Source organism: Streptopelia decaocto, assembly GCF_964273445.1.
Source record: "Streptopelia decaocto genome assembly, chromosome: 19".
Taxonomy (NCBI): domain Eukaryota; kingdom Metazoa; phylum Chordata; class Aves; order Columbiformes; family Columbidae; genus Streptopelia; species Streptopelia decaocto.
In genome coordinates this window covers 5,372,785-5,399,763 of record NC_138674.1, presented here as the reverse complement: position 1 = coordinate 5,399,763, position 26,979 = coordinate 5,372,785, and the positions used below count along the sequence as shown (strand labels likewise).

Sequence of the window (26,979 nt, the reverse complement as noted above, 5' to 3'; positions counted from 1 at the left end):
TGGGAATAAAGCAAATTTTGTTTGGTTGGGATTCTCTATAGCTTCAAAGACGAGTCAAATCTGGGTTGCCAGCTTCTTTTTGTATTGCAAGAGATGCCTGTTTTCCATCGCAAACCATCCATGTTTTGCAGCTCAATAGCACATCCTAGACAATGGCTTTAGAAATCAGACGCCTGCATTCTGGACCCACGGCGCTGAGGCGATGCCAAGCGGCGCAGGGGGTGCCAGAATTCGTGCACATGGGGAGAGAGAGAAGCAGGAGGAAGAAAAACTTGCTCCGATGGGATGTTTCCAAGGAGATCATGGTAATGATCTTCCATTTCCATATAGCTTTTCATCCCCTTGCGGGGTGCTCTCTCTCGTGAGCAGACGTTACATGTGCCGAGAGCGCAGCAGCGTCCGTACAGCGCGTGGTGCAGTGGAGAGGATCAACCCTGAAGCTGTGTGGACACCTGGGGACACCTGGGGACACAGGACGCCCCCACCCCTCGGGCAGCACCCGTGTTTGGTGTCCGTGGCCGCTGGGCACAGCACACCGGTGTAGGGAGCGACCTTGCCGCTGACTAACGGCGTCTGGGAACGTCTCGGTCCTTCCCCAGAGCAGTGTCACGAGTGGGACGTGTCACGAGTGGGACGTGTCACACCAGCCGGTGTCCAGCTCCGTGCTGTGGCCAGACACGCTCTGGCGCTCGGCTCATCGGAGCGAGAGCCATCACGAGCGAGAGCCAGAGCGAGAGCTCATCATGAGTGGCTCCGTTCTCCGCAATCTCAGCTGGGGATGAGGATCAGCGCCGGAGCAGCATCCCACACCGACACGCAGGGTGGTTTTCTGCCTCATCCATCCCTTTTCCCCCTGTTCAGGCTGGCTGGGGGAGCTGTGTTAGCCGGGGGGGGTGCAGGGCTCTGCAGAGCGTCAGGAGGTTGTTAATATATGATATTCCCTCGTCCTCGTGAGCCCCTCTTGCTTTCCAAGAGGAGGAAGCAAGTCCGAGCTCTGCTCCTCCCCTGCGTGGAGATGGGTTTGCAAAACCCACAGTTTCTGCCGCTTTTTTTCTTTCTCTCCTCTTTTCCTGCCCCAGAATTTTTCCCTGGCTTGATGAATTTTTAAACAAAACCATGGTGAGGAGAGAACAGGAGAGAGTGGGGGAGAAACCCCAGGAGAGGACATGGGGATAAGTCCTATTTTCAAAACCAGAGTGATTTCAAGTGGAAGTGAAAGTTGAGGGTGTGTTTTTAATTTTAAAATTCCAACTAATTTTAAGTCACTTTATTGACAGGAGGAAATAAATTTCCTAATGCTCTTTTTAATAAACCTCAGTTTTACAAGTAGAAGCTGGCTTTGGAAAAATACCCTGGAAATATGGAAGCAAAAGGCGACTGCTGTGCCCTTTAATTCCTGCCTCACTGTGATGGGGGTCGGTGCCCCAGAGGCGGGGGCTGAGGCTTGGGGGGGCACAGACCGCCCTGCTGATGCCTCCAGGTGCTTGTCTGTCTGTCCGTGTACAGACACCTGTACACGAGCGCAGATGTGGTTCCCTGCCCATTCACACAGGGCACTGAGCACCCATGAGCATTGGGTGCAATGGGTCTGAATTCAGCCCAAATCGGAGCCCCCCTGCTCTTTGCCCTCCGGCTGGAGGGACCAGCTGATAACGCTGAGGAAGATGAAGGAGACAAGAGGGAGTGAGGGGATGGCGAGCGGCGGTGGGGCAGGCGAGGGGACTCGCATCCCCAGGGAGCCCCCAATCTCCTCACCGGGAGGGCTCATCCTGCCCCATAAGCCGGGTTTATGGCTGGTGCTGCTGCCGGCACGTCTGTCCTGGAAAAGTCATCCGCAGAGTTCGAATCGGTGATGCAGCCGTGCGGTACCATGAACGCTTTCTGTATGTGTGTCGTCCCCTGCAGAAATCTACCCCATCCCACCCCACCCCACCCCATCCCACCCCATCCCACCCCATCCCATCCCATCCCTCCCCATCCCTCCCCATCCCTCCCCACCCCACCCCACCCCATCCCACCCCACCCCACCCCATCCCACCCCATCCCACCCCATCCCACCCCATCCCACCCCACCCCACCCCATCCCATCCCACCCCATCCCACCCCATCCCACCCCATCCCACCCCATCCCTCCCCATCCCTCCCCATCCCTCCCCATCCCTCCCCATCCCTCCCCACCCCACCCCACCCCATCCCACCCCACCCCACCCCATCCCACCCCATCCCACCCCATCCCACCCCATCCCACCCCACCCCACCCCATCCCATCCCACCCCATCCCACCCCATCCCACCCCATCCCACCCCATCCCTCCCCATCCCTCCCCATCCCTCCCCATCCCTCCCCACCCCACCCCACCCCACCCCACCCCATCCCATCCCATCCCATCCCATCCCATCCCATCCCATCCCATCCCATCCCACCCCATCCCACCCCATCCCATCCCACCCCACCCCACCCCACCCCACCCCACCCCACCCCACCCCACCCCATCCCACCCCATCCCACCCCATCCCATCCCATCCCATCCCATCCCATCCCACCCCACCCCATCCCACCCCATCCCACCCCACCCCACCCCACCCCACCCCATCCCACCCCATCCCACCCCATCCCATCCCATCCCATCCCATCCCATCCCACCCCACCCCATCCCACCCCATCCCACCCCACCCCATCCCACCCCATCCCTCCCCATCCCACCCCACCCCACCCCATCCCATCCCACCCCACCCCATCCCACCCCATCCCATCCCATCCCACCGCTGCTCCGGCCGGGCGGGTTTCTCACAGCTGTCAGCTTGGCAGGTAGATTGAGCGCTGTTAGCAAAACAGCTTAAATCCATCGCCTGTACATTTTGCAGTGCAGGGAGATCTTCTAGCACATCTCATTGTGTTTCATACTGGAGCAGAATAAGAAACACTTTATGATAATTTTTTCAATGACTTTCCAATTTTTTTTTCCTTGGTAAGCTGTCTGCAATCACTTACAGTGTTCCTGAAGGGATTAATTACCCTCTGGAGCTCATTGTGTGCATTTCATATTCAGAACCGTTGGATGCGATGCCTGGCTTGGATCGAGCGGGGGGTCACATGGTGTTTCTTTTTTCATCCTTTTCCCCCGTTCTGTTCTATGTGTCGGGCTCCTGGGGTGCGCGCTCCCCGTTGCCGATTCGGTGGTCGCTTGGTTCATACGCCACTCGTGCTCACATCTGCCTCCCTGCCCCGCGCTCCTTTGTCAGGGGGAAGCGCAGCCAGGAGAAGACAAATCGCTTCCTTGTTTGAGTGACTTTTGGCTGATGTTTTCCCCCGAGCCGCGGTGTTGGCTCAGCTTTGCCTGCAGCGGTCGCGGCTCCGGGCTGCGCATCGTCAGTGCTTGGACGGGCCCCCGGAGCAAATGTGGGGAGAAGAGCCCAAAGCACATTGCAGCGCTGCTTCCCACGGCGGAGAGGGCTCGTCCGGCGTTGAGCGGAGGTGGGACATCTCGGAGGGGATAAATCCCAGCTGTGGTGCCGGGGAGACCCCACCGCGCCGTCCTCAGAGGGTCACGTCCCCGGGAGGACGCTGCCTGCGGCACCATGCGCTCGAGGCTTTGGCGGTGCAGGGAACAGCATTGTCTCCAGCCCGGCGGGGGGATCCCGAACCGTCCAAGCCGGGGTGTGCAGCTCGGCGTGCTCTTGGCGTGCTCACGCGGTTCCTGCAGCACGCAGGGATGGGGCTTGTTGTTGCACTGGAGATGAGCGGGAGCGGCCGCTCTCCCGTTTGACGCCGGAGCGAGCTGATGTGCCTGGGGGCTCGTGGCTGCCGTCACTGCACGTCACTGAGCCCTTGGTGTTGGCAGATGCATGGCGAGGGTGTCAGCGGGAGCCGGCGCTCAGTGGAGAGCTGGGATGCCCCGCTGAAATCCCTCCTGTTGGTGCCAATGCCATTTTCAGAGCCTTTTCCCCCCTGCCCGTCCCTGGCACTGCCAGTCGTACAGTATAACTTGCACTCACGGGGTGGGACAGCAGTTCTTGGCGCTGAGTCCTAAAGCATCTGAGTCCCTCCCCTCACCAGGCTACCTCGTCCCACCTCTGGGCAGGGGCCCTGGAGCTCTTGGTTCCTGTGGGCTGCACGGGGGGCCTGGGGGACAAACGCAGGATATCGGTGTGTCACTGTGAGAGCCACCGACCCTCCTGCTGCTGTTCCACCTATGGGAGGGCGCTGCAGGTTTGCTTTGGGGTGAACATCACCTTGGCAGCCGCTGGGGCAGAATGAAGGGACCCCAAAACGCATGATGTGCGCATCGGTCCTCAGCCCTGCCTGGGCTGCTATTGCAGATGCTGCCATGATTTTCAGGGGGTGAATCTTGCCCCAGTGCTTGGTAAGACCAGCACCCCCAGACCTCCCAGCAGTGCTCACCGGGGACCGCAGGTGACCCTGAGCCTCGCGGGGTCCCGGTGCTCGCATGTGCAGGGCCTGGTTTCTGGCTCTCCACAGGCTGCTGCGCCCGGTGCCAGCGTGAATTTGGCACCTGGCCGTCCCGCGAGGCTGGGCCGGGGGACAAGAAAGGCTGAGCCCTCCCCGCTACCGGCGCCGCAGGCAGGAGATTCAATTACCCCCGCGCTCGCACAATGGCCATTTATCTCCGGGAGCAAAACCCTGGTAACCGGCAGGGCAGAGCGTGAAGGGCTGATTAGGGGTGTGCGGGGAAGGGCGCCGGGGTCGCGTGCAGGCACTTCCCTTCCCATTTCCAGGGCTTTCCATGGTAATGGCTCCTATTTTCCTCCGTTGTTAGGACGTCACTCACACGCGGCTCAAACAACATCTGTCAAAACATGTCGCCCCCCGTCCTTGGGGCTCCTGGGGAAGAGGGATCCGTTGGCCCCATAATGAGCCTCGCATCAATTAATCATCAGCCTTAAAAATTAGCATCGTGGCAGTGCATGTTGGAGGGAAACGATTCCCCAGATGGAAGCAAAAATAGCCTGGGTTATCTCCCTGCTCCCGCGGGAGGTGGTAACAATAGATCCACTAACGAGGCTGGAACTCGTTTAAGCCGGGTTCACCCCCCGGGCCGGGGGAGCCGGAGATGAGCTGCCTCCTGCCCTGGCTCTTCTCTCGAGGTGCACTTGGGGACCCCCTTGTGCCATGGTCTGGTCCAGCCTGCAGCCGGACCCCGGGGGCTGGTGTCCCCTGGGCTTTGCAGAGAGCCCGGATTGAGCTCCGAGCCCCTTCCCGAGCTGGGGTTTGGGGGAGCAGCACCGCAGGGATCTGGTTACTCTGGAGCGCGGGGTGCTCGTCCCAGGGCAGTGCGGCTGGGTCGGGATGGGGGTTCAGCCGGTGCCGCGGGGACACGTCCTGCTCCGGGCGGGCTGTCCCTCAGTCCTCTCCAGCTCTGAGCAGCGCCGGTGCCTGCGGCAGCTTGGCGAGTACCTTGCCAGCTCTGAGCTCAGCAATGGGCTGAGGGTCTCCAGAGACCCCCTGTCTGGGAGGTGATGGCACCTTCCCTGGAGGTTCACGGTGACCTGGGCTCTGTGACCGTGCCGTGCTGGCATTTCCCACGCTCCCAGGCAAGCTGTCACCCAGGTGAGCGGCTCTGCTGCCTGTAGCCCCCTGCAACTTGGGTTTCCCACCCCGTCACTTGTCAAGGCAAAGAGCCTCCAGCGCCGGCTGCGTTTTGGGTCCTTCTGGGGGTTCTGATAAGCCGCTCGGCGCGGCGTAGCTCTGCAGGCTGTGCTGGCGCGGGAGCCGGGGAGGACATTTTACATTCTCGCTGGAGACGCACGAGGGCTCTTTGGCTGATCTGGTGATGGACAGACAGACCAAGTGTCTACCAGAGCCCAGCTGAGGCCGGGGAGAATTGTGTTTGCAACGCATTGCTCTGCACAAAGCTCGCAGTCACAAGGCGAGGGGGACAAAAGGCTCCCTGTTCCCTCCGTCCCAGTGGGTGCAATTCCAACAGTTAAAAAGCAAATGTGAGTTGTTTGTCTCTCTGAATATAAAGCTTCACCAAGCATGGCCGTGTTCTGGCTGGGAATGGGGAGTTTGGCTCCGCTAATGACTCTGTTTTCTCTGCAAAATGGAGCCAACTCGAGCCAAGAGCTGCCTGGCCGGGCCCTTCCCTGCCGACCCTGGTACGGGGACGTGGGCTGGGGAGGGGACGGGCTCCTGGGGCTGATAAACGCCCTTTCAGCCAGGCCTGGGTGCCCAGCAGAGCAGGGCAGGGATGCGCATGGGGCGCTGCCCGCCGTGCGCCCGGGGGTGACGGCCACCCCTGAGCATCCTGCTGGTGTCCAGCGTCTTCCATGCCCAAGGAATTCGATGTTCTCAGAAACAGGAGCCCCAGAATGAGTGGAAGGGCTCCCTTAGGTCGTCAGGTCTGCTGATTTGGGGCGTGTGATTGATTCAATTGACTTGATGATCCTTGTGGGTCCTTTCCAACTCAGGACACTCTATGATCTGAGTGCGCGTCCAAGGGCTGCTGTCGCAGATTGGGTTGCTCTTGCTTTGTGTCACTCCTCACCTGTCTTTGGGTGGCTCTCCTGCTCGTGCGGGGGCCTGTGAATCCCCGTGGTGCTGGGTTTTCACCTGGCTTTGTATTCCCAGACCAACTGGAGAAAGGAGGAGATGAGTGCACGCAGTTGGGGGTGGAATGGTGCCGTCGTACCAGCGGTGTGCTGGTCCTGGGCAGCTGGTTGTGCTGGGGAAGGGCCGGGCGGTCGTGAAGCTGCTGCAGGACCTGGAGGCAAACACGAGTCTGGGGGGAGTGACTGCAAACCACGTGCTGCACCCGGGGCTGGGGCACAGACACAAACCCACCGTCTCCATGGAGGATCCTCAGCGATAACGGGGTGGTTGCAACGGTGGCAGCGCCTGATGTGGAACAAACGCTGTCTGTGGCCCCTGCGTGTGGCTCCAGGGGGGCACGTGGTGTGTAACCCCCACCTTTGTAGCAGCCGAGCTGTGCTGGGCACAGCCCGTGGGCTTCTGAGGGGTGTCTGAGGGACCTGGGGGGTTCGGGAGCTGAGGGGAGACCTTCTGATCTCTGAACTGCCTGAAAGGAGCTTGGAGCCAGGGGGGTCGGGCTCTGCTCCCCAGGAACAAGCGCCAGGAGCAGAGGAAACGGCCTCAAGTTGCGCCAGGGGAGGTTGAGGTTGGATCTGGGAACAATTTCTTCCCCAAAGGGCTGTGGGGCATTGGAACAGGCTGCCCAGGGCAGTGCTGGAGTCACCAGCCCTGAGGGTTGGACAGAGATGAGGTTCTCAGGACATGGGGCAGGGACAGGGCTGGGGGAACGGGTGGACTCGATGATCTTGAGGGTCTTTCCAACCAAAATGATTCCATGATTCTGTTACCCTCATCTCCCTCCCACCAGTGGCTTTAGCTGCCTGAGTCCATGTTGCTGGAAAACCTCAGTGTGGGTGTAAAGACGTTATTGCACCACATCTGCCCTTCCCTGTGACCCTGTGCACACAGCGGGACTTCTGGGAAAGCTGCTGCCGTGCGATGCACCATGAAATCAGGCAAAAGGCCTTGCTTTGGGAAGGGAATACCCAGCCAGTATGGGGAAGAAGGTCACCCAGTGTCCCCTCATGGAAGCAGGTCCCCAGGGAGTGCTCCAGAGCCAACTGCAGCCAGCGCTCCTGTCCCTGTCCCTTGATGATCTTGAGGGTCTCTTCCAACCAACATGATTCTATGATCTCCACTCTCACCCAAGGGTGTCCCTCCTCCCTGGCTGCTTCTGCATTCACCCCGTGCCCCCTTGGCTCGCTCGCTCTCCAGGCTGTGGGGGTTTGGAGAAGGGTTGTGCACATCACGGAGGGTGGTTGTGGAAGGAAGGAGGTGGCCGTGACTGTGTCACACTGTGGGATCCCTGCTTGCTCCTCAAGTCGCAGCCAGAAGCGAGCGCAGGATTCTCGCTGGGGTGGGGGTTGGTGACGTCCCCAGATGTAGGGCACATCTGGAGGGCACCGAAGCAGTTAAGTGACGGGCTGATTTGTGCTAGAAAAACCCGCAGTTCCTTCCTTTGATCCTCTGAATCAGCCCATTGCCTCCGTGGTATAAAGCCCCATTTATCTCTGCTCTTCCCAGTAAGTTCGAAGGCGGTCGCGGCTCGTGGCTCCTCCGCGGCAGCCAGCGAGCCCGGCTCTCTCTTCCGCTGAAGCAGAATCAGGTGAAATCTCTATGGCAACTAGCAGATGACAGCGAGTCTTGTTGCCTTGGAAATGAGGCAAGGGAAAAAAAAAAACCCACCACACCACCCAAAAAGAGCCATCTGGAATTTTGAATTTCCACAATGTCCGACCCGCGTCTGGTGACACGTGGGGAGCGTGAACCCCTCCGGGGCCTCCGAGTGGGGCCCGTCTGCACCTTCTGCCTCGCCATGGGCTTGGGTTTATTATTTTTTTATTATTTTCCCCTTGTTTCTTGGTGTGGTGGTGGTTTTTTCTTTGCACAGGGTCTGCGGTGTCGCCTTAATCGCCTGCTGGTGGCTGCATTAAAGGTGTCGCGTATGGAGCATATGGGGCTCCCGAGGTCCCCAGGCTGGGCTGCGTGTGCCGTGTTGCTGGCGCACCACGGTGACGCTAAACCTCGGGGTTACGGCACACTGGGGGGAAACGGAGGCACGGAGCGCTGCAGTGTCCCCAGCTCAGGAGACATCCCAGGCGCAGTGACCACGAGTGACGCTGTCTCCGTGTGCTGGAGGAGTTGGTGTGACTGTGCTTGTGTGCTCAGGACACCCCGAGGTGCGGGGATGCGGCCCCTCCACCTGCCGTCTGCCACCCCCCTCCGTCCCAAACCACAGAGGCGTTTCCTCTGGGTTATTCTGGAGACGCACCGTGCCGGTACAGGGATGCTCCCAGCTCATCCAGCACTTCCCCGGAGCAGCTCTGGAGCAGCTGTGGCGCAGGGATGCACAGCAAACGGGAGATTTGGGGCTCTCCTGGTTCATTAGGAGAGCAGAGGACGGTGCGGAGGTGGGATGCACGGGACATGGAGTAGCCAGAGGCTCTCGCTGCTGAAAATGGAGCTGTAATTTGGATGTGCAGGTGGGGTGGTTTGGGGCCAAGCACAGCATCCATTGAAAGAGTAACCCGCAAATGGGCTGGGGGCCCGGTCTGGATCTCTCCAGCGGGTTCACTTGGAAACTTGTGTATGGAAGAGACCCAATTAAGTAGATTTATGGCTGCTCTAGCCTGAGAAAGTCTGAAACCCTTGTAAAAGCTTGGCTCGCTGGAGCCAGATGGGGTCCAGGCTCCAGGTCTCTCAGCCCTGCCCTCGTTACGAGCGGCGACTCGCAAGGCTTAGCAGCCACGCTCGCCCCAGAAGTGCTGATTCGGCTGAAGTCTCGGCCTGTCACCGCTGCTCATTTTCTGCTCTTGCCTCCCAGTGGGGAGCTGATGGGCCCCACGCATGGTGGGGTCTGCGGTGATGGGGATGGCTGTGGTGACAGGGACGGCTGTGGTGATGGGGATGGTTGCGGTGACGGGGACGGCTGCGGTGATGGGGACGGCTGCGGTGATGGGGATGGCTGTGGTGACGGGGAAGGCTGTGGTGACGGGGATGGCTGTGGTGATGGGGATGGCTGTGGTGACGGGGATGGCTGTGGTGACAGGGATGGCTGTGGTGACGGGGACGGCTGTGGTGACGGGGATGGCTGCGGTGACGGGGACGGCTGTGGTGATGGGGATGGCTGTGGTGACGGGGATGGCTGTGGTGACGGGGATGGCTGTGGTGATGGGAACGGCTATGGTGACAGGGATGGCTGTGGTGATGGGGATGGCTGTGGTGATGGGGATGGCTGTGGTGATGGGAACGGCTATGGTGACAGGGATGGCTGTGGTGATGGGGATGGCTGCGGTGACGGGGACGGCTGTGGTGACGGGGATGGCTGTGGTGATGGGGATGGCTGCGGTGACGGGGACGGCTGTGGTGACGGGGACGGCTGTGGTGATGGGGATGGCTGCGGTGACGGGGACGGCTATGGTGACAGGGATGGCTGTGGTGATGGGGATGGCTGCGGTGATGGGGTCGGCTGTGGTGACGGGGACGGCTGTGGTGACGGGGACAGCAGGTACGGGCAGGGGAAGGGGTTCCTTCCCTGCCACAGCCACCTCCAGAGCCTCCTGCAGAGCCCGGTTGTTTCGCAGAAGGGGCCAGCAAGGTGTGAGACGCCAGGTGGCCGTCCCAAAGCAGGGCCCTGTCACCGCTTCCCCTGTGGCTGTGTCCCGGCCGGGGCTGGTGCTGTGTGTGGCACACTGTCCCTGCTGGTCTTGCCCACTGTAACCCCAAATTTGCTGCTTGGCCTTTTGTCCCTCGGCCGAGGGCGAGCGCAGGACGTGCTGGGCTGTGTCCAGGCTCCTCCCCGCAGCCTCACAGGGTACGTGCGGGGTGGCAGCACGCTGGAGCCCAGCCTGCCCTGGCTGGGGACAGGGACCTGTCCTCAGGTATCCGCAGCGTCCCCTGCGTGTCCCCAGTGCCCACTGACAGGAGGCTGCACCTCTGCATCCCACTTCCAGCTCCGCCAGCCCGGGGGCTGCTGCCTTTTTGTGGGAATGGTGGCCACGCTTCTCCCCATCCATCTGTCCGGGGTGTTTGAGAGATGCTGCTCAACCGGGTACCAGCTACGGTGTCACCAGGGCGCTGCGTGGCACAGGGTTCTCAGCCCTGTCCCTGCACCTCGGGGAGCGGGACCCACTCCTGACACTGCTGTGGGAGACACCAAGGAGCCCCTGGCAATTAAACCGTGGGAGTGCTAATGAACCTACTGCCTTCTGACAGGGAGGGGCAACGGGTTTGCAGGAAAGGGCGAGATGCCCTCCTGGGTCGGGGGGACGTGCTCTGCCCAGCCTGGGCGCCCTGGGGCATCTCCTGAGTTTTGGGGGTCCCAAACATCCCCGTGGGGAGCATACAGGGATTACAGGGATGGGCTGGGCTGGAGAATGAGGCCGATGGTGGAAGCAAACGCTGCGGAGCAGGCAGCCACCCCGCAGAGCCCCGTTAGCCATCTCCGCTGCTCATTCAGCCTGTTTGGTAGCTGTGAGGCGAGAGGAAGAGAATGAATTAAGCCACAAGGAGAAGGATTGCAGGTTGTGCCCATCCCCCTGCCCAGCCGTCAAGGAGCATGAGTCAGAGCTGTAAGAAATGCAAGATGAACCCACTTTCCTCCATATGGAAAGACTCCGCTGGCATGCCAAGACACCGGTAACCGAATTGCGTCGCGCGGGGTGTGAGCTGGGGACCCGCGAGGCTTGCAAGGTTTGCACCAGGCTCGGGATCTCAGGCTCTGGGCTCCGGGTGCCAGAACAGAGGGTTTGCAAGGAAAATACCAGCAAAATGACGCCTGGGCGGATTCATTCATAAACGCGGCGGGGAGCGCGGGCTGAGACAGCGCAGTGGGAGACGGGGGTATCTGCTTGGGGGTTTATGGGGGGCTCGGCTGGGCTGGAGGAGCCTCACGGCCCCGGGAGAATGGTTTTTATTGCAGAGTTTATTAGTGTATTTTTCAATGCGCTGGAAGGAATTGAGCAACCAGTTAAAAATGTTTCACGGCCTGGGGAAATTTGTTGCAGCTACTGTGTAATCGGGGCCCACCATAATGACTCAGAAGCACCACGAGGCCGTTTACAGCAAATTCCCATTTGCCGTTCAAATCTTTACTGGGTCACCAGGAGTCCTTTCCGAATCTGATCTTCTGAAAGGAGACAGGTTGGGTCACGGGGGGCAAGAGAACACGCGTGCGAGCGCCACGTTCACGCCGTGCGTGTGAACACGAGCACAGACGGTGCAACCACACGAGTCCGGTGCGCTCGTGCCGGTGTTGGCTCTGCTGTCCTCTTGCCGGCATATGTACACGTGGGCACGTGTGCGAGGCCGTGGGCACGGGTGTGCACGTACACGCACCTTTCTGCAGACGGAGGGGTTCTGCCACCACACGGCCCGCACATGAACGCACGCATGATGCAAACAGGCGCTGGGGTGACACACACACACACACACAAACACGCGGGATTCTGTGCCAAGGCACATGGGGCACACGTGTCCGTGGACGCGGCTCCGCCTGGTCCCAGCAGGAGCTGTTGGCCACATGCTCCTTTGAAACGAGCTGTCACGAGCCCTTTGGAGTCGATGATTTCCTCATTCCTTGACGTACTTGGCCACGTCGGCTGCGCCCTGTCCTGCAGGCAGAGGAGCTGCCCCCGCTCGCTCCCGGGGGTGCCGGGAAGGGCTGGACGTGGGCTCAGCCTGGAGCTCCCCACTCTCCTCCAGGCCGGGCTTTGCTGGGCCTGGCCCAGTCAGACCCGCAGCGCCTTGTTCTGAGCCAGCCCTTCGCAGCGCAGCTCCCTCCTTCCTCCTCCTCCTTTTCCTACTCCTTGGCTGCCTCCAGCCCTGCATCGCGCCTCGCCGATGCTCCTTCTCTCGACGATGGTACCTGCTGTTTCCCCACTGGAGGGCAGGAGAGGGGCGATGGGCAGCGCCTGGGTTGGGACTGGGCACCCACGATGCCAGCTCTCTGTGCCAGCACCCGCCGGCGTGCCGTGGGCAGCGCTGCCCGTGTTTAAGAGCGAGGCAGGCAATGGAGCTGGGCAGGAGAGCGCTGGCGGACACTGGGGTGCGCTAAGGCTTCCTGCCTCAGTTTCCCCATGTGCGAAGCAGAGCCGTATTGTGTTTGCTGATGCTGGAGAGAGCGCTGAGCACTTGGTTAAGAAAGGAGCAGCAGTGGGGCCGGGGCGGCCAGGAGAGCTGCCCAAGCGGGGCTGCAGACAGAGCTGGTGAGGGTGGCTTAGACCCAGCCTGGCACAGGGGGGAGCCTGGTGACCTCCCTGCACAGGGCTTGGGGACAGGGGCTGTGTTTCAGTGTTGCGTGGCCAGGCTGGGGATGCATGGGGCTGGAGCCACAGCTCCTTTGCTCTATGACAGCAGGATGGAGCCTGCAAGAGCAACAGGGAGCTGCAAACAGGGCTGCAGGGCAGCCTGGAGCTGGGACGGAGGGACGGCCGGTCCCCGAGCCTGCAGGACACGTCTCAGCCGCTGCTGCCGGGGAAATGAGCCTGGCTGGGGCGGCGTGTCCAACTGACCCCGCCAAGGCACAGGCCGAGCCGTCCCCGCTGCTCCCCGCTCCGGCAGCTGGAAACATCTGGCTGCGGGAAGCTTGCTAAATCGATGCGGGGAGGAATCCAGCTCACGCCTGCCGTTCCCACACTCCAGCCTCTCCCAGCGGCTCCGGTTTCGGCTCAGCTCCGGCATGTGGCGGCTACAGCCAGTCCCGAGACATCCCCGGCCCCTCTGCACCTGGAAAACAGGCTGCAGGGGGCCCTGGTGTCGCTGTCCTGGCCCAGCACAGCGGGGACAGGTGGTGGCACTTCAGTGCTGGCAGCGACACAGCCCATGGGGTGTGTGCCAGAGGTGGGTGAGCAGCTCCTCGAGTCTCAGTTTGGCCTTTTCCCAGGTGAGAGCTGCTGCTTTTCCTGGGGCGACTCCAGAGGACAGAGTGACCTGGAGCCACCCAAAAGCTGGGGGCCAGGCATGGGTGGCCGATGGGGCCAGGGGTCAGTGCCATCGCCTTGAAACGCTGGGCCTCGAGCCCTTGGGTGCTGCTTCTTCCCTTGGGTCCCTGGGAGTCCTTGCTGGCTTTGTGCACAGGGAGTGGTTGGGAGGCAGCCGGGGTGTTTTTGGGAGGGAGCGGTGCTGGCCAGGAGGGAGCTGGCAGGGGTGGGAGCTGCTGGTGGCACCAGGGCACAGCGGGGTCTCTTCCATCCGCCCTCTCTGTCCCAAGCCCGCGGGGACACAGCGCTGCGGGGTGTGTTGTGTCACTCTGGCTGCGGTAGCCGGGCTGCAGGCGGACAGCACCCACCGAAAACAGCCGGGATGGAGGAGCTGAGGGTGCTCAGTCCCCCTGGGGACACTGCTGGGTGTTTCATTGCTCCTCCCTTAGGTTTGGACGTGCCGCCCCTCCAAAACCTTCCACCGCCCTCAGCCTGTGTGTGCGGCAGCAGCGGGTTTGGCCTCACGTTCCTGCTCTGCCATTTCGAGCCTGAAAATCCATCTTTCCAGGCAGCCCAGGGGCAGGATCTGGCAGCGCTGGGGTGGCCCTGGTCTGCCAACACGGCCCCTTCTGCCTGTCACAGTATCACAGTATGTTTGGGATTGGAAGGGACCTCAAAAGATCATCCAGTCCAATCCCCGCATGGAGCAGGAACGCCCAGGTGAGGTCGCACATGAACATGTCCAGGCGGGTTGGAATGTCTGCAGAGAAGGAGACTCCACAACCCCCCTGGGCAGCCTGTTCCAGGCTCTGCCACCCTCACTGAGAAGAAGTTTTTTCTCAAATTTAAGTGGAACCTCTTGTGTTCCAGCTTGATCCCATTACCCCTTGTCCTATCATTGTTTGCCACCGAGAAGAGCCTGGCTCCATCCTCATGGCACTCACCCATTATATATTTATAAACATTAATAAGGTCACCCCTCAGTCTCCTCCGAACTAAAGAGCCCCAGCTCCCTCAGCCTTTCCTCACACGGGAGATGCTCCACTCCCTTCAGCATCTTGGTGGCTGCGCTGGACTCTCTGCAGCAGTTCCCTGTCCTGCTGGAACTGAGGGGCCACAACTGGACACAATATTCCAGATGTGGTCTCCCCAGGGCAGAGCAGAGGGGCAGGAGAACCTCTCTGACCTACTGACCACCCCCTTCTAACCCACCCCAGGTCCCATTGGCTTCCTGGCCACAAGGGCCCAGTGCTGGCTCATGGTCACCCTGCTGTCCCCAGGACCCCCAGCTCCCTTTCACGCCAGAGGGGCCCAGGGTCCCCTTGTCCCCGGCCGCAGCGCAGGGTGGGTGCCAACCTGGCACCAAGGGCCCCCCAAACCTCTGTGTCCCGGTGCTGTCTGCTCCAGCCCTCCGTCCCCTGCCCGTCCCGCCTGCACAGCCCATCCTGCAGCTCTGGGGCACCCCTCGGAGCTCTGTGGCTTTGATTAATCCCTCCAACACGCACTGGCCACAACGAAGATTTAATAACAACTTCGCGACTTGCCTCCCGCTAAGCCTTGTTCTGGGAGCTGGACCAGGGTGATCCGACACGCAGGGCTGGGTATCCTTACATGATGGCGTGTGCCCCGTGGGCTCACCAGCCCTCACCCTCATCTTCAACTGGCTTTAACCTGCTTGATTTAACCTGTCTCATCGGGGCTGTTCCTGCCTGTCACCGCCTTCCAGGTCATGCGTAAATCAGAGCTGCTTCACTGGTTCGAGGTGCCGCTCGTGGGCCGGTGGGTGAGCAGAGCCCCGGGACAGGGCAGCGTCACCCGTGGGTGCTGCCCGTGGCGTGTCCGGCGGTGCGGTTGGTGTGCGATGGGGACAATGGGACAGGAGCCCTGCTCCGGCGCTGGGCGTGCGGCCGTGCCATTGCAGGGAGCCTGCGCGGCGTGTGCCGCCGCTGTCTCCCGCTCCCTGCATCGCTGCGGCTCGCACGGTGCCATCGCAAATCCCGAAGTGCTGGTTGCCACGTTACATTAGGAGGAGCCGCATCCAGCGTCCCCGGCGCCCGCTGCCATTGCGGTTCAATGGCAAGCTGCAGCTGAAAGGCTTGAAATCAGGATCAAAGCCGCGGTGGCACGGCTGTTAGCGCCGGGGAGGCACACGAGCGGGGCGGGTGGGGGCTGGAGCCGCGGCCCCGAGCCCGGCAGTGCTGCCAGGGCTGTGCCAGGATGGACCCACCTCAGCGCGTGTGTTCATGTGTGTGGGTGTCCCTGGGGGTGTCTGTGCGCATGCTTGTGTGCGCAGGGGTGCATGTGTTTGCAGGTGTGTGTGGATGTGCACGTGTGTGCACATGTGTGCACAAGTGGCTGTGGTGCAGGTACATGCGTGTGCACACGTGCATTTTTGGGGGTGTGTGCCCGTGCTGTGGGGTGCACACCTGGAGAAGACCCAGGGCAGCTGGAGCTCGGGGGTTTCCAGCCTGGGCTGTGCCCATGGGGTCTCGGTTCCACCGGCGGCTCCAGCCCCAGCAGAAGCAGCCGCCTCTCGCCAGGCACGGGGCAGCGCTTGGCTGGTGCTGCTCCCCAGCACCTCCTCACTCCTGCGGGCTGCACACCGAGCGGGGCTGCCGCAGCACCCGTGTCCCCAGGCCGCAGCACCCCCAGGGTGCAGGGGCAGGTTTGGGGACATTCTTCCAGGACAGGTGCTCCTACGTGGCCCTGTGGAGCATGGTCACAGTGTTTGGAGGTCATCTGCCTGTAGCTGGCCTCCTGTCACCTGCATGGGTCCTGTAGCCCCATGTGGTCGCCCCCAGCTCATCCTTTCTGGACCAGACACCCCAAACCCAGCTGCAGCACCCTGAGGGGTGGTGTTTTGTGGTGGTGCCGATCCAGCCCGGTGCCAGCCCTGCCCTGTCCCCTCCCAGCGGCACAGCGAGAGCTGGGGGTCGCAGCCGCGGGCAGAGGGGCACAGGAGCCGTTCGTCCCTTCAAAGCCACCACCTTGTCTCTCCGCAGATCCTGAGTCCCAGAGGAAGAGGACGGTGCAGAATGTGCTGGACCTTCGGCAGAACCTGGAGGAGACCATGTCCAGCCTGAGGGGCTCTCAGGTGTCTCACAGGTGAGGCCCTGACATCGGACCCCCCCCACCCCTTCCCCACAAGCTGTGTCCTTTGTGGGGCAGCGAGAGCGGCCGTGTGGGTGGGAGGGAGCTGACTGTGCCCTGTGGCTGGGGACCCTGTGCATGGGGGCTTGGAGAGATGCCCCCAAATCCATGGGGGGCTGCAGGAGAACCTGGTGCTCTGGGGCAGTGGGGATGGGTGATGCTGGCACTGGGGGGAGCCAGTTGCCCTCAGACCCCAGCCAGGGGGTGACGTCTCTTCCCAGTGGTTGGGTGTCCCCATACAGAACCCCAGGCTGGTGGGGTTGCAGGAGCTCTGTAGATCCCCAGCCCAGCCCTGCTCACGCAGGGTCACAGAGCAGATCACACAGGTGGGTCCAGGGGGTTTGAATGTCTCAGAGAAGGAGACTCCACACCCGCTCTGGGCAGCCTGGGCCAGGCTCTGGCACCTCCCAGCAAACAAGTTTCTGCTCATGTTCACATGGAGCCTCCTGTGTTTCAGTCTGTGCCCGTTGCCCCTCACCCTGGCGTTGGGCACCACTGAACAGAGTCTGGTCCATCCTCTGACACCCACCCTGAGATATTGATCCCATTGATCAGACCCCTCTCAGCTTCTCTTCTCCAGCTCAACAGCCCCAGCTCTCTCAGTCTCTCTTCATAAGAAAGGTGCTCTGGGCCCCTCATCATCTTCATAGCACACTGCTGCTCTCTGTCCAGTAATTCCTTGTCCTTCCTAAACTGGGGAGCCCAGAACTGGACCCAGTTCTCCACGGGCAACCAGAGCTGAAGGTGTCCCCTGTGTGGGTTTGCACCACAGGCTCCATCGCCCCCTGTGACTCAGTTTCTCCACTCTTTGTAGTCGATGATGGAGAAAGCAGAGCTGAGGGGGTCACCCTGCCGGAAGGGGGGTTGGCAGCACCCCAGGGCGGCAGCTGGGGGAACAGCGGGGCTGGGGACACGGCAAACCAGGGCAGGGTGTCTGGGGTCTCTCTGCCACATACCTGGGACCACCCGTCTCCCCCCGGGTCTCTCATTGAGACCACCGCAGGGTCACCGCTCCGCTCCGGACGTTGCCGGGGGCTGCGTGGCCACTCCAGCTCCTGCCTGGCTGCCCATGGGTGCTGAGGGTCGGACCCTGCCGGGGCCGGGTGGGGAGGGGGCACCTCCCCGGGCACCCTGCAGCCCCACCGCGCTGCCGCAGCCGTTTTTGGAAGCCTGGGCGTTGCAGAGAGGCTGTGTTGGTGTCAGCCAGGCCGGGAGGCTGAGGAGGCGGCGAACATCCTTCTCCTGGTGTTTGTTGCCACCTCGCGGTCTCCCTCGATCCTCGGGTTTGTGTTGGAATGGGCGAAAAACAGCAGCTTCACCCACCCTGCTTCACCGGCTGCTCGTCACCACGGACCTTCCCTGTGTCGGCCCTCGACTGGCTTTGTCCGGGGTGGAGCAGCTTCATTTAGCGATTCTTAACCGAGAAGCTCATCTAGACCTTGCTCATCCCTGCTGCACCTTCCGGACCTTTTCCAAGCCAGTGGCAGCAAAGCACTGGGGTTTGAACGGGGCCGCCGCGATATTCTGAGCTGGCCATTTGCTGGGATTATCCATCACAGCTCTGCCGTCCGTTTGCTGGGCAGAGGAGCTGGTTTGCAGCCTGGCACTGCTCACAACAAATCAGGGCAGCTTTGGGATTGTTTGCATTCGCTTTGCTTTCGCTTGGCATTCATCTGTGTCAAACTTCACCTGCTGCCTGCTGGCCCCAGCACTCCGCTCCATTGAAAATCCTCCGTCAGCCCCGGTCTTAGGGAAGTGGGGCGAGGATATTAAGGGTGATTAAATCGATGTTGCTGGTGGGTTTTGACTCTTCGCCATCACTTCCTTCTCATGATGTGTTATGAGTACATTGCGTGGTGGAGGCCTTGGCTAGGTCCCTGCCACAGAGAAAAATGACTGTTGATAGCCCAGCCCTGTGTTCTGTCCTGTAAGCGGTTCTTAAATACGTGAGGATGTTCCCTCTCACCCCATGGCAGCAGGAAGCTTAATGTGCCTTTGGTGGGAGTGCTCGCAGCACGCTGCCCGCATCCCTCCCGGAGCTCCGCCAGCTGTGAGCTGCATTTTCCTTTCCCAAAGCTGTGTCAGCCCTTCCCTGGTATGTCATAATTACACACGTACCCACTAATTTTGCTCTTTGGAACACTTCCTACAAGCGTGTCCGGTGCGGATGTCATCCGCAGTCCTTTGGATGTGCCCTGCATCGCCGGCGTCCCCGTAGCCGCTTTGGGCTCTCTCTTTATTCTTCCACAAACTCTTCCTCACATTTCTCTTGTTCTCCTGGCTCTCTTCTCCCACCCAGCAGCTGGGGGCTCAGCCTTTGCTGTTCTCTCGCTAGGACACAGGTTTGTTCCTGAAGGACATCACCGTGCTTCTGGCAGTCGTTGCTGCAGGCGCTTCCTCGGGGGCTTGCTCGTGTCCCGCCTGAGACGTGGTTTGCATCTGCAGAACATCCTTAAATAGCCTTTGTGCTGCCGACAAAAACAAAACCCTTTTAGCTGCCCCTTTTAGTTCCGCTTTAGCAAACTTCCTAGTTTTTTATGTAGTTCCCTGTTTTAAATTCAATACTGCAGCCAGGGTTTGGCTTTTGGTGCTTCTGCAGGAACGTTGAATCCAAGCTAGGGACAGCTCGCTGATAGTAATGTTCGGAGCCAAGTGGAGGGCTGTGGGTTCCCAAGTAGCTGCTCCAAGAAGTAATCATTTTTGGTGTCTAAATTTAGTCCCAGCATCACTCCCTGACATACAGTTTGCCCAAAATACACCCCGAGGGGTGCGGGGAGTAACCGAACTCTCCGTTCCTGATGTGTCTGGGCTGGGAGAGCCGCACGCCGGGCAGTGCTGTCTGGGGACGTCCCCTCCTGCCCAGATGTGAAGGTTCACTCTGCAGGGCTGCGGTGTGGGGTGCTGGTGCAGGGACCCGGTCCTGGTTTGCCGCTCAGCATCCTTTCGCTCACAGCCTCCGCTTTACTGCACGGCCCAGTGCCGCGTCCCCGGTCAGCGAGCCACCCCAGTCCTGTGTCTGGGGTGATGCTGGGGTGCAGAAGTTGAAATGCTGGTTTGGAAATGGCCAAGGAAGAGCAGCCCGGGCATGTGGGGGCACATCTGGTCTGATGGCTCTCAGTTTGTGGGGTTCTGCACGACTCGGGTCGGGGACAGGGTGTCTCCAGCGGTGTGCAGGACCCTCACAGGATCCCAGGCTGGTTGGGTTGCAGGAGCTCTGTAGATCCCCAGCCCAGCCCTGCTCACGCAGGGTCACAGAGCAGATCACACAGGTGGGTCCAGGGGGTTTGAATGTCTCAGAGAAGGAGACTCCACACCCGCTCTGGGCAGCCTGGGCCAGGCTCTGGCACCTCCCAGCAAACAAGTTTCTGCTCATGTTCAGATGGAGCCTCCTGTGTTTCAGTCTGTGCCTGTTTCCCCTCACCCTGGCGTTGGGCACCACTGAACAGAGTCTGGTCCATCCTCTGACACCCACCCTGAGATATTGATCCCATTGATCAGACCCCTCTCAGCTTCTCTTCTCCAGCTCTACAGCCCCACTCTCCCAGTCTCTTCTCACAGAGGACAGCATGTTTGCAGCCAGGTGCATCGCCTCCGGCGGGTGTCTGGGGCACAGACCTCCCCATCACACCCCACATCCCACTCCACAGTCCCTGGGGAGAAATGGGCACCCCCAGACACTGGGGCTGCGGGTGGTGTGGGTGTCCCTGGAGTGTGGGACATTGTGCCTGGCACCAGGCAGGGCAGGAGGGGACTGTCCCCTGCCCGCGGAGGTTGGAGGGGCTCCAGGACAGGCAGCATCCCTGAGCCCACACTCCTCGGAGCCTCTGGCCTTGCCTGACTTCTTCAACATGGGCAGTTTTCTTTTGTGAGCACTTGCAGCCCCAGTTTTGGGGGGTGATGCAGGGCACAGACCTCCGCTGCCCACCCTGCCCTGCTCTAACCCCTGCACCCTGTCCCCGCAGCTCCCTGGAGATGACCTGCTACGACAGCGACGAGGCCAACCCCCGCAGCGTCTCCAGCCTGTCCAACCGCTCCTCCCCGCTCTCCTGGCGCTACGGGCAGTCGAGCCCGCGCCTGCAGGCGGGGGACGCGCCGTCGGTCGGGGGGACCTGCCGCTCCGAGGGCACCCCCAGCTGGTACATGCACGGGGAGCGGGCGCACTACTCGCACACCATGCCCATGCGCAGCCCCAGCAAGCTGAGCCACATCTCCCGCCTGGAGCTGGTTGAGGCGCTGGACACCGATGACGTGGAGCTGAAGTCGGGCTACATGAGCGACAGCGACCTGATGGGGAAGACGCTGACAGAGGATGACGACATCACCACAGGGTAAGAGCCTGCGCCATGGCTTTCCTGGGGGTTTCACCGCTGGTTGGGGGGCACCAGGCACGGCAGGGGTGGACGGAGGAGCACACAGCCTGGTTGTGTGGGTCATGTCCATGTCCCCACGTCCCAAAAGATGCTTTCCCCCTGGCCAGGCAGTGTGGCCATTGCAGTGCTGGTGATGCTGGGCCAGCCGGGGCTGCTGGGGGCCAGTGAGCCCTCAAGCTGGGGTGTTGCTCTCTTGGCGTGCACGAGTGTCCTGCTTGATCCGGGTGTTCCCAGAGCAAGAGGCTGAGAAGGGCACCTGGCATGTGGGTGCGGAGGCCCCGAGCCAGAGCCCTGCTGGAGTCAATACCGCTGCTTCAGGAGCGCTCTCCCAGCTCATACCAGTGAGTCTGAGCTTCTCTCTCTAACCCTGGCACTGTGGGCATGTCCTGTGTCCAGCTGGGAGCACTGGTGGTCTGTGGTGGGACAGGATGGGTCAGGTCTCAGCACCCCAGGGCATGCTGAGGTGTCATTGCTGCTGGGCGGAGCAGAGTGTGGTGCTGAGCGGGGTCCCCTCCTTTGGAGAGTCCCGTCGGCCTCTGTCCCTCCACCTGCGGGGCCAGGTACATCTGCTGGATCGGCACAGCCCAGCTCACCCCAGGCTCGCATTTTCTTCCTGCTCCTGCCGCATTGTTGAGATGCCCTTGGCTCTGGCGGGGCTCCAGGGTTTCAGCATGTTGGAGGTTTCCTGTTTCAGCACAGGAGAAAATAAATAACTCCAGCATTTGAGTTGTCCCAGAGCAGGAGGGGGTATTTGGCCTCCTGACAGTGCTGCTCTGGCCCTTCTGGGGTGGCCGTAGTCACATCAGCTCTTTGTGGGACAAAGCACAGCCCACGGCTTCACACCTGTCCTGGGGGCCAGTGCTCTCAGATGTGGCCCTGAGGCATGTGATGGTGACAAGGGGGACACTGAGGGGTGCCCGTGCTGGTCTCTGCCCCTGTGATCCTCCAGCTTGGGGGCAAAAATGCCTGTGGCACCACAAGCATCAGACCCGTCCTCCTCACAGCATGTGGGGTGGCCTTGGGGGCTGCCCCTGCTTGCGAACAACGGTGCCTTCTGCTGGCACAGTGTGGTCCCCTCCTGGGGACAGTGACCCATCACCTGGCAGCCAGAGGTGGCACATCACCACCTTCCGCCAGTGGCCACCAGACCGTGGGGTGTGATGGGCTATGGGGTGGCTTTGGGCTGCCCTGGGTGGCTGGGGCCACAGCGGGTCTGGCTGGGGGGGTGAAGGCCTCCGCTGCTCCCCGTCGTCCTCCTGGCTCATCTCAGAGCCGCTCGTGCAGGCAGATAACCTTGGGGTGCCCTTGGCTGCAGAGGCGCTGCTGGGAGGGGGTGACCTGAGCATCACTTCGTCTCCATCAGTGACCGAGCAGGCAAGGTGCAGGCAGGGGCAGCGATGGATGGGCAGGGTGCAGGCAGGGGCAGCGATGGAGCGGGCAAGGTGCAGGCAGGGGCAGCGATGGATGGGCAGGGTGCAGGCAGGGGCAGCGATGGAGGGGCAGCGATGGAGGGGCAGGGTGCGGGCAGGAGCAGCGATGGAGCAGGCAAGGTGCAGGCAGGAGCAGCGATGGAGCAGGCAAGCTGCAGGCAGGGTGCAGGCAGGGGCAGCGATGGAGCAGGCAAGGTGCGGGCAGGGTGCAGGCAGGGGCAGCAATGGAGGGGCAGTGATGGAGGGGCAGGGTGCGGGCAGGGCACGGGCAGGGGCAGCGATGGAGGGGCAGGGTGCGGGCAGGGGCAGCGATGGAGGGGCAGTGATGGAGGGGCAGGGTGCGGGCAGGGGCAGCGATGGAGGGGCAGGGTGCAGGCAGGGCACGGGCAGGGGCAGCGATGGAGGGGCAGGGTGCGGGCAGGGGCAGCGATGGAGGGGCAGTGATGGAGGGGCAGGGTGCGGGCAGGGGCAGCGATGGAGGGGCAGCGATGGAGGGGCAGGGTGCGGGCAGGGGCAGCGATGGAGGGGCAGTGATGGAGGGGCAGGGTGCGGGCAGGGGCAGTGATGGAGGGGCAGGGCGCGGGCAGGAGCAGCCCCAGCGGGACCCTTCCGGGGCTCAGCCCTGTGCGCTGCCCTGGACAGGCATTGCTGCCCCTCCCGGGAAGGGCTGGTGTTTGGGGACAGAGCCCTGCACAGCTGAGCCTCCCGTGAGCCCTGGCCGCACCGCAGTCCCCCATTGCCAGCGAGGCTCTCAGTGCCGTGGCGAGTGGGGCCAGCACCACCAGCACCACAGCCGGGTGCCACGGTCCCGGTTCCTATGCAGCATTCCCAGCGTGATGCCCTGGATGTACCCCAAGGAAACCCCCCGTGTCCTGCCGCTGGGTGCCCTGTGTGGGGCACTGCTCACCGGGGGTGGGTGCAGGACGGCAGCCGGGACAGCACAGGGGTGCTCATCATGGGGACATGTCTGGGGAGCAGCACTGTCACCTAGTCACAGCTCCATCCCCCGTGGTTCCATAGACTTGGGGTGTCCCCCAGAGTTGACAGAGCCTGTGTCCCCAGGGGATGTCTCTGCTGGGTGGCGGGGGACACAAGGGTGCCCTGTCTGGGAGGGTGGGCGCTGGGTGCAGAGCCGGACGGGGGAGCGGGAGCATCCCCTCCTCCCCAGAGCTGGCCGGGGTGAGGGGCTGCATCGCAGAGCACTCACCCAGCACAGCCCCCATCCAGCACAGCCCCTCACCAGCACAGCCCCTCACCAGCCTCCTCGGCTGGCTCTGACCTAGAAAGCAAACACCGCCGCAGGCCCCGTCTCCCCGTGCCGCTAATGCACCGGGCAGGAGCCGAGCGCTGCAGATGGGGCCATCAGCCCCCGAGCCCGCGCCGTGGGCCAGCGCCTCCCCGCACCGCGCCGGCGCACACCCAGGCTTATAGGGCAGTAGGTCAGAGCCAGCGCGGGGACACAGTGACACGTCCCCTCAGAGGCGTGCGGGGCTGTGGGATGGGACCTGCGGCTCGGAGAAGCAGCCTGGCAGGAGAAAGGGCTGAGGTAGGTGAGGGAGGGCTGGGGTGTGGGACTGTCCGTGGGGCGCTGGGGTGAATCCGGGGGGTGGTGGTTGGGGTGAGCCCAGTGCAGAAGGCACTTGGGGTCCCGGGGCCCAGCTCAGAGCGAGGGGATAATCAGGTCTGGCGCTGAGAGCAGGGCTTAGCTGGGACACCCCTGTCCCCAGAAGCATTTCTGTATCAGCTGGACATGCCAGCATCCTGGCTCCCTGCCTGCCCGTGCCCACCTGCCTGTGTCCATTGGGTCTGCGCTCCTGGCTCCACCACCAACCTGCTGCTGGTTTTGGGGGGTGGAAAGCTCTGGCTTTGCCCTCCGTGTTTGGCAGCAAAGCCCTTCTTTTGTTCCCAGTGTCACCGTATCCTCCTCGAGCCCCGCAGCAGGGCAGCCCTTGGCGGGCGGCACAGCCGAGCTGAGAGCAGCCCCGCCAGGATGCACCCACGCCGCTTCCGTGGTGCCTGAAGGGCCTGGCACAGGCAGTGAGCTCTGCTTAACACGGCTGCGTTCACCGGGATGGTGCTGCTCTCCTGCCCCATCCTGCCTGTCCTTGGGGCCTGGGTAGGGCACAGGCAGGGATGGCACCAACCGCTGCCACTGAAAAGTCTTCACTCCCTCCCTTGGCCGCTGTCAACCTGGGTTTCCAGCCGCCAGCGCTCAGCGTGCCGCCCGCTGCTCCCTGGTATCAGTCCCTGGGGGGCTGCGGTGGGTGATGCTTTCCCCCCAGGCTGGGCTGGGGATGGCCCTGGAGGTCGCCCTGCTGAAGCCACCCCACTGAGATGTCCACCAGCACGCAGCCCCCACCGCCAAGGGACCTCTGCAGCGGCACGGCCACCGCACAGAGCTGGGGCCGCGGTGCAGCCGTGCGGCGCCTTCGTGTGCAGACCTGCGCGTGAATCAGGAGGCGGCGGAGAGCGCTCGAGCGGGGATGTTCAAGCCAGGTTTTGCCTGGTTTCGTCCCAGCCACATCCTGCATGTCCGAGCGGTGCCACCTCCTCCACGCGCAGCTGCCGTTCCCCCGCAGCGCCGCGCGGCTGCGTGTCGGTGCTTCTCCCCCGCGCTGTGTGTGCTCGGGGGCCTGATGCAAGCAGCTCCGGTGGGTCCCGGGTGCCGGCGCAGGAGCGGGTGAGCGTGTGTCACCCCTCGGCGTGCCCGGGGGGACGCGGCAGGGAGCGAGCGGGGTGCTGTGGGGCTTCAATGAGGTGGGGAGCTGGTGGGACAGCTGGTGGGACAGGGAGTTTCCCACTCCCACAACTCCAGACGGGATCCTGGGCTGAGAGCATGACAAGAGTATTGGGTTGTCACTGCTTTGCACCACTCTGCCACATCTCCTGGCTTTGGGGTGTTCTGTGTGATGTTGTCCTTTCCGCCACCCTCCTTTTGTCAGACCTCTTGTCAGCTGCGCCGTTCCCTGGCTGCTTCCCCACAAACGGTGACGCTGCCGCAGGGCGCAGGGGATCTGGCTGTCCCTGGAGGGGTCTGTCTCCATGCCCATTGATGGGGGCTCTGCAGGGTCTGAGCACCTCCCCTTGGTGTTCATCATGCTGTGGGGCAGACCCATTGCTGAGGGCTCTGCGCACTCTCCCTCATGGAAACCCCACGGCTGCAAGCGGGCCGGGGCAGGGCAGAGCTGCTCTGGGGGGGTTTGTGGGTGCAGAGGGGGAGGAGCACCTCGCCCTGGCTCAGGTACGCAAGGTGACGTATGGGGACATGAAACCTCAGCTCAACCATGCGCTCTGGGATGGTGCCTGTGGGATGGGCAGCTCCCCAGGTGAGATCCCCAGGGACAAATTGGGACAAGCTGGCTCCATCCTCGGAGCTGCTTAAATACCCTGCGGTGGTAAAATCCCGTGGGGACGCCCAGGCTGGTTTCATCCTGCCCCTGTGGCAAAGCATGGGTGCTGCCGGGCCCGATCCTGCCATCCCCCAGCACAGAGCCAGGAGAGCGGGGAGGGAGTGAGGGGGGCTGACTGCTGAGTCAGCACCTTCCCGCTGCGGTGCTGCGGGAACGCTGGTGATGTGTGTGTGCCACGGGGCCCCGGGTGCGCAGGCATCGCTCTGGAGCTGATCCCCGAGGCTGCGCACATCCTGTGGGGCTTTCAGTGCCCCAGGGAAGTCCTCGTGCGACCCCGGGACAGCTGTGATTTGGGGGTGTCCTCTTGGGCCTCGTTGTCTGTTGGGGGTGGGACGGGAGCTGGTGTTGGATCCCACCGCAGCCATGGCAGCATCTGCGCCTCTGTGAGCCGGGTACTGCCCTGGCTGCTCCATGGCTGTGAAATGGAGCCGTGGCAGCAGTCTTTGGCATCGCGACATGGCTTGGGGATCAGCACTTGTGTCCAGCTCCCTGGACCCCCTGGGCACTGTCCTGTGCCACCGTGATGGTGCTGCTGGGCACTGCAGAGCCCGCGGTCTGCACTGGTGGGGCTGGGGGCTGCCAGCAGCATCCCTGGGGAGGGATGCTCTCGAGCTGGCACCCACCGCGCTCCGGCTGGCCTGGCTCCAGCTTCCTCACTGCTCCTTGGGCTCGGCACAGTCCGGAGGCTGGAGCAGATGTTTGGCTCGGCTCCCCTAGAGCGGCGGGAGCGGCCGCCCTCCCCTGCTCCGTGTGGGATTGGCCTGGCTTTCCGCTCCCTTCCCTCGAACGCCCCTCGCGTGGTGTTGGCCGGTCCGCGCTGACCCCGCTGCCGCCGTCCCGGCGAGCCCATGAAGTCATTCCTCGATGGGGACATCCTGCGGGGCACGGCCGTGGCCCCGCACGTGGCCTGGCGTGTGTGCGGGGGCCCCAGCCTGGCCAGCTGGGGGGGCCGGGAAGTGGCGTTGGATAAACATTTGCTGTGCTGCGCCGCGTGCCGGGCTCAGCGGGGTCCCTCCTTCCCGCTGGGGATGGGGAACGGGCCCAGAAAGGGACCCCGGAGCCCCGCTGGGCACCAGCGCCATCGCAGCACTGTGGTCCAGCCGGCTGCTTATTTCGGTGTTCGGGTCGAGGTGCCCAGTGCTGACCCCCA

General features: G+C 62.5%; 1 protein-coding gene and 1 long non-coding RNA gene across 5 annotated transcripts in view; one reads left to right on the top strand and one right to left on the bottom strand.

Annotated features, from left to right (window-relative positions):
• The window catches only part of NAV1 (neuron navigator 1), a 77,354-nt gene that overhangs the window by 27,813 nt on the left and 22,562 nt on the right, over window positions 1–26,979 (top strand). For all 4 annotated transcript variants that reach the window (XM_082069447.1, XM_082069445.1, XM_082069446.1 and 1 more), the window contains exons 5-6: window positions 16,472–16,574; window positions 20,582–20,947. In XM_082069447.1, coding sequence (XP_081925573.1) covers window positions 16,472–16,574; window positions 20,582–20,947 — 469 coding nt within the window. The remainder of the gene's footprint in view (window positions 1–16,471; window positions 16,575–20,581; window positions 20,948–26,979) is intronic.
• On the bottom strand, window positions 1,723–3,161 carry LOC309448166. The gene is made up of 3 exons (XR_014185735.1): window positions 2,992–3,161; window positions 2,792–2,903; window positions 1,723–1,819 (listed from the first exon to the last, which is right to left on the bottom strand). It is a non-coding gene; the product is annotated as an uncharacterized lncRNA (long non-coding RNA).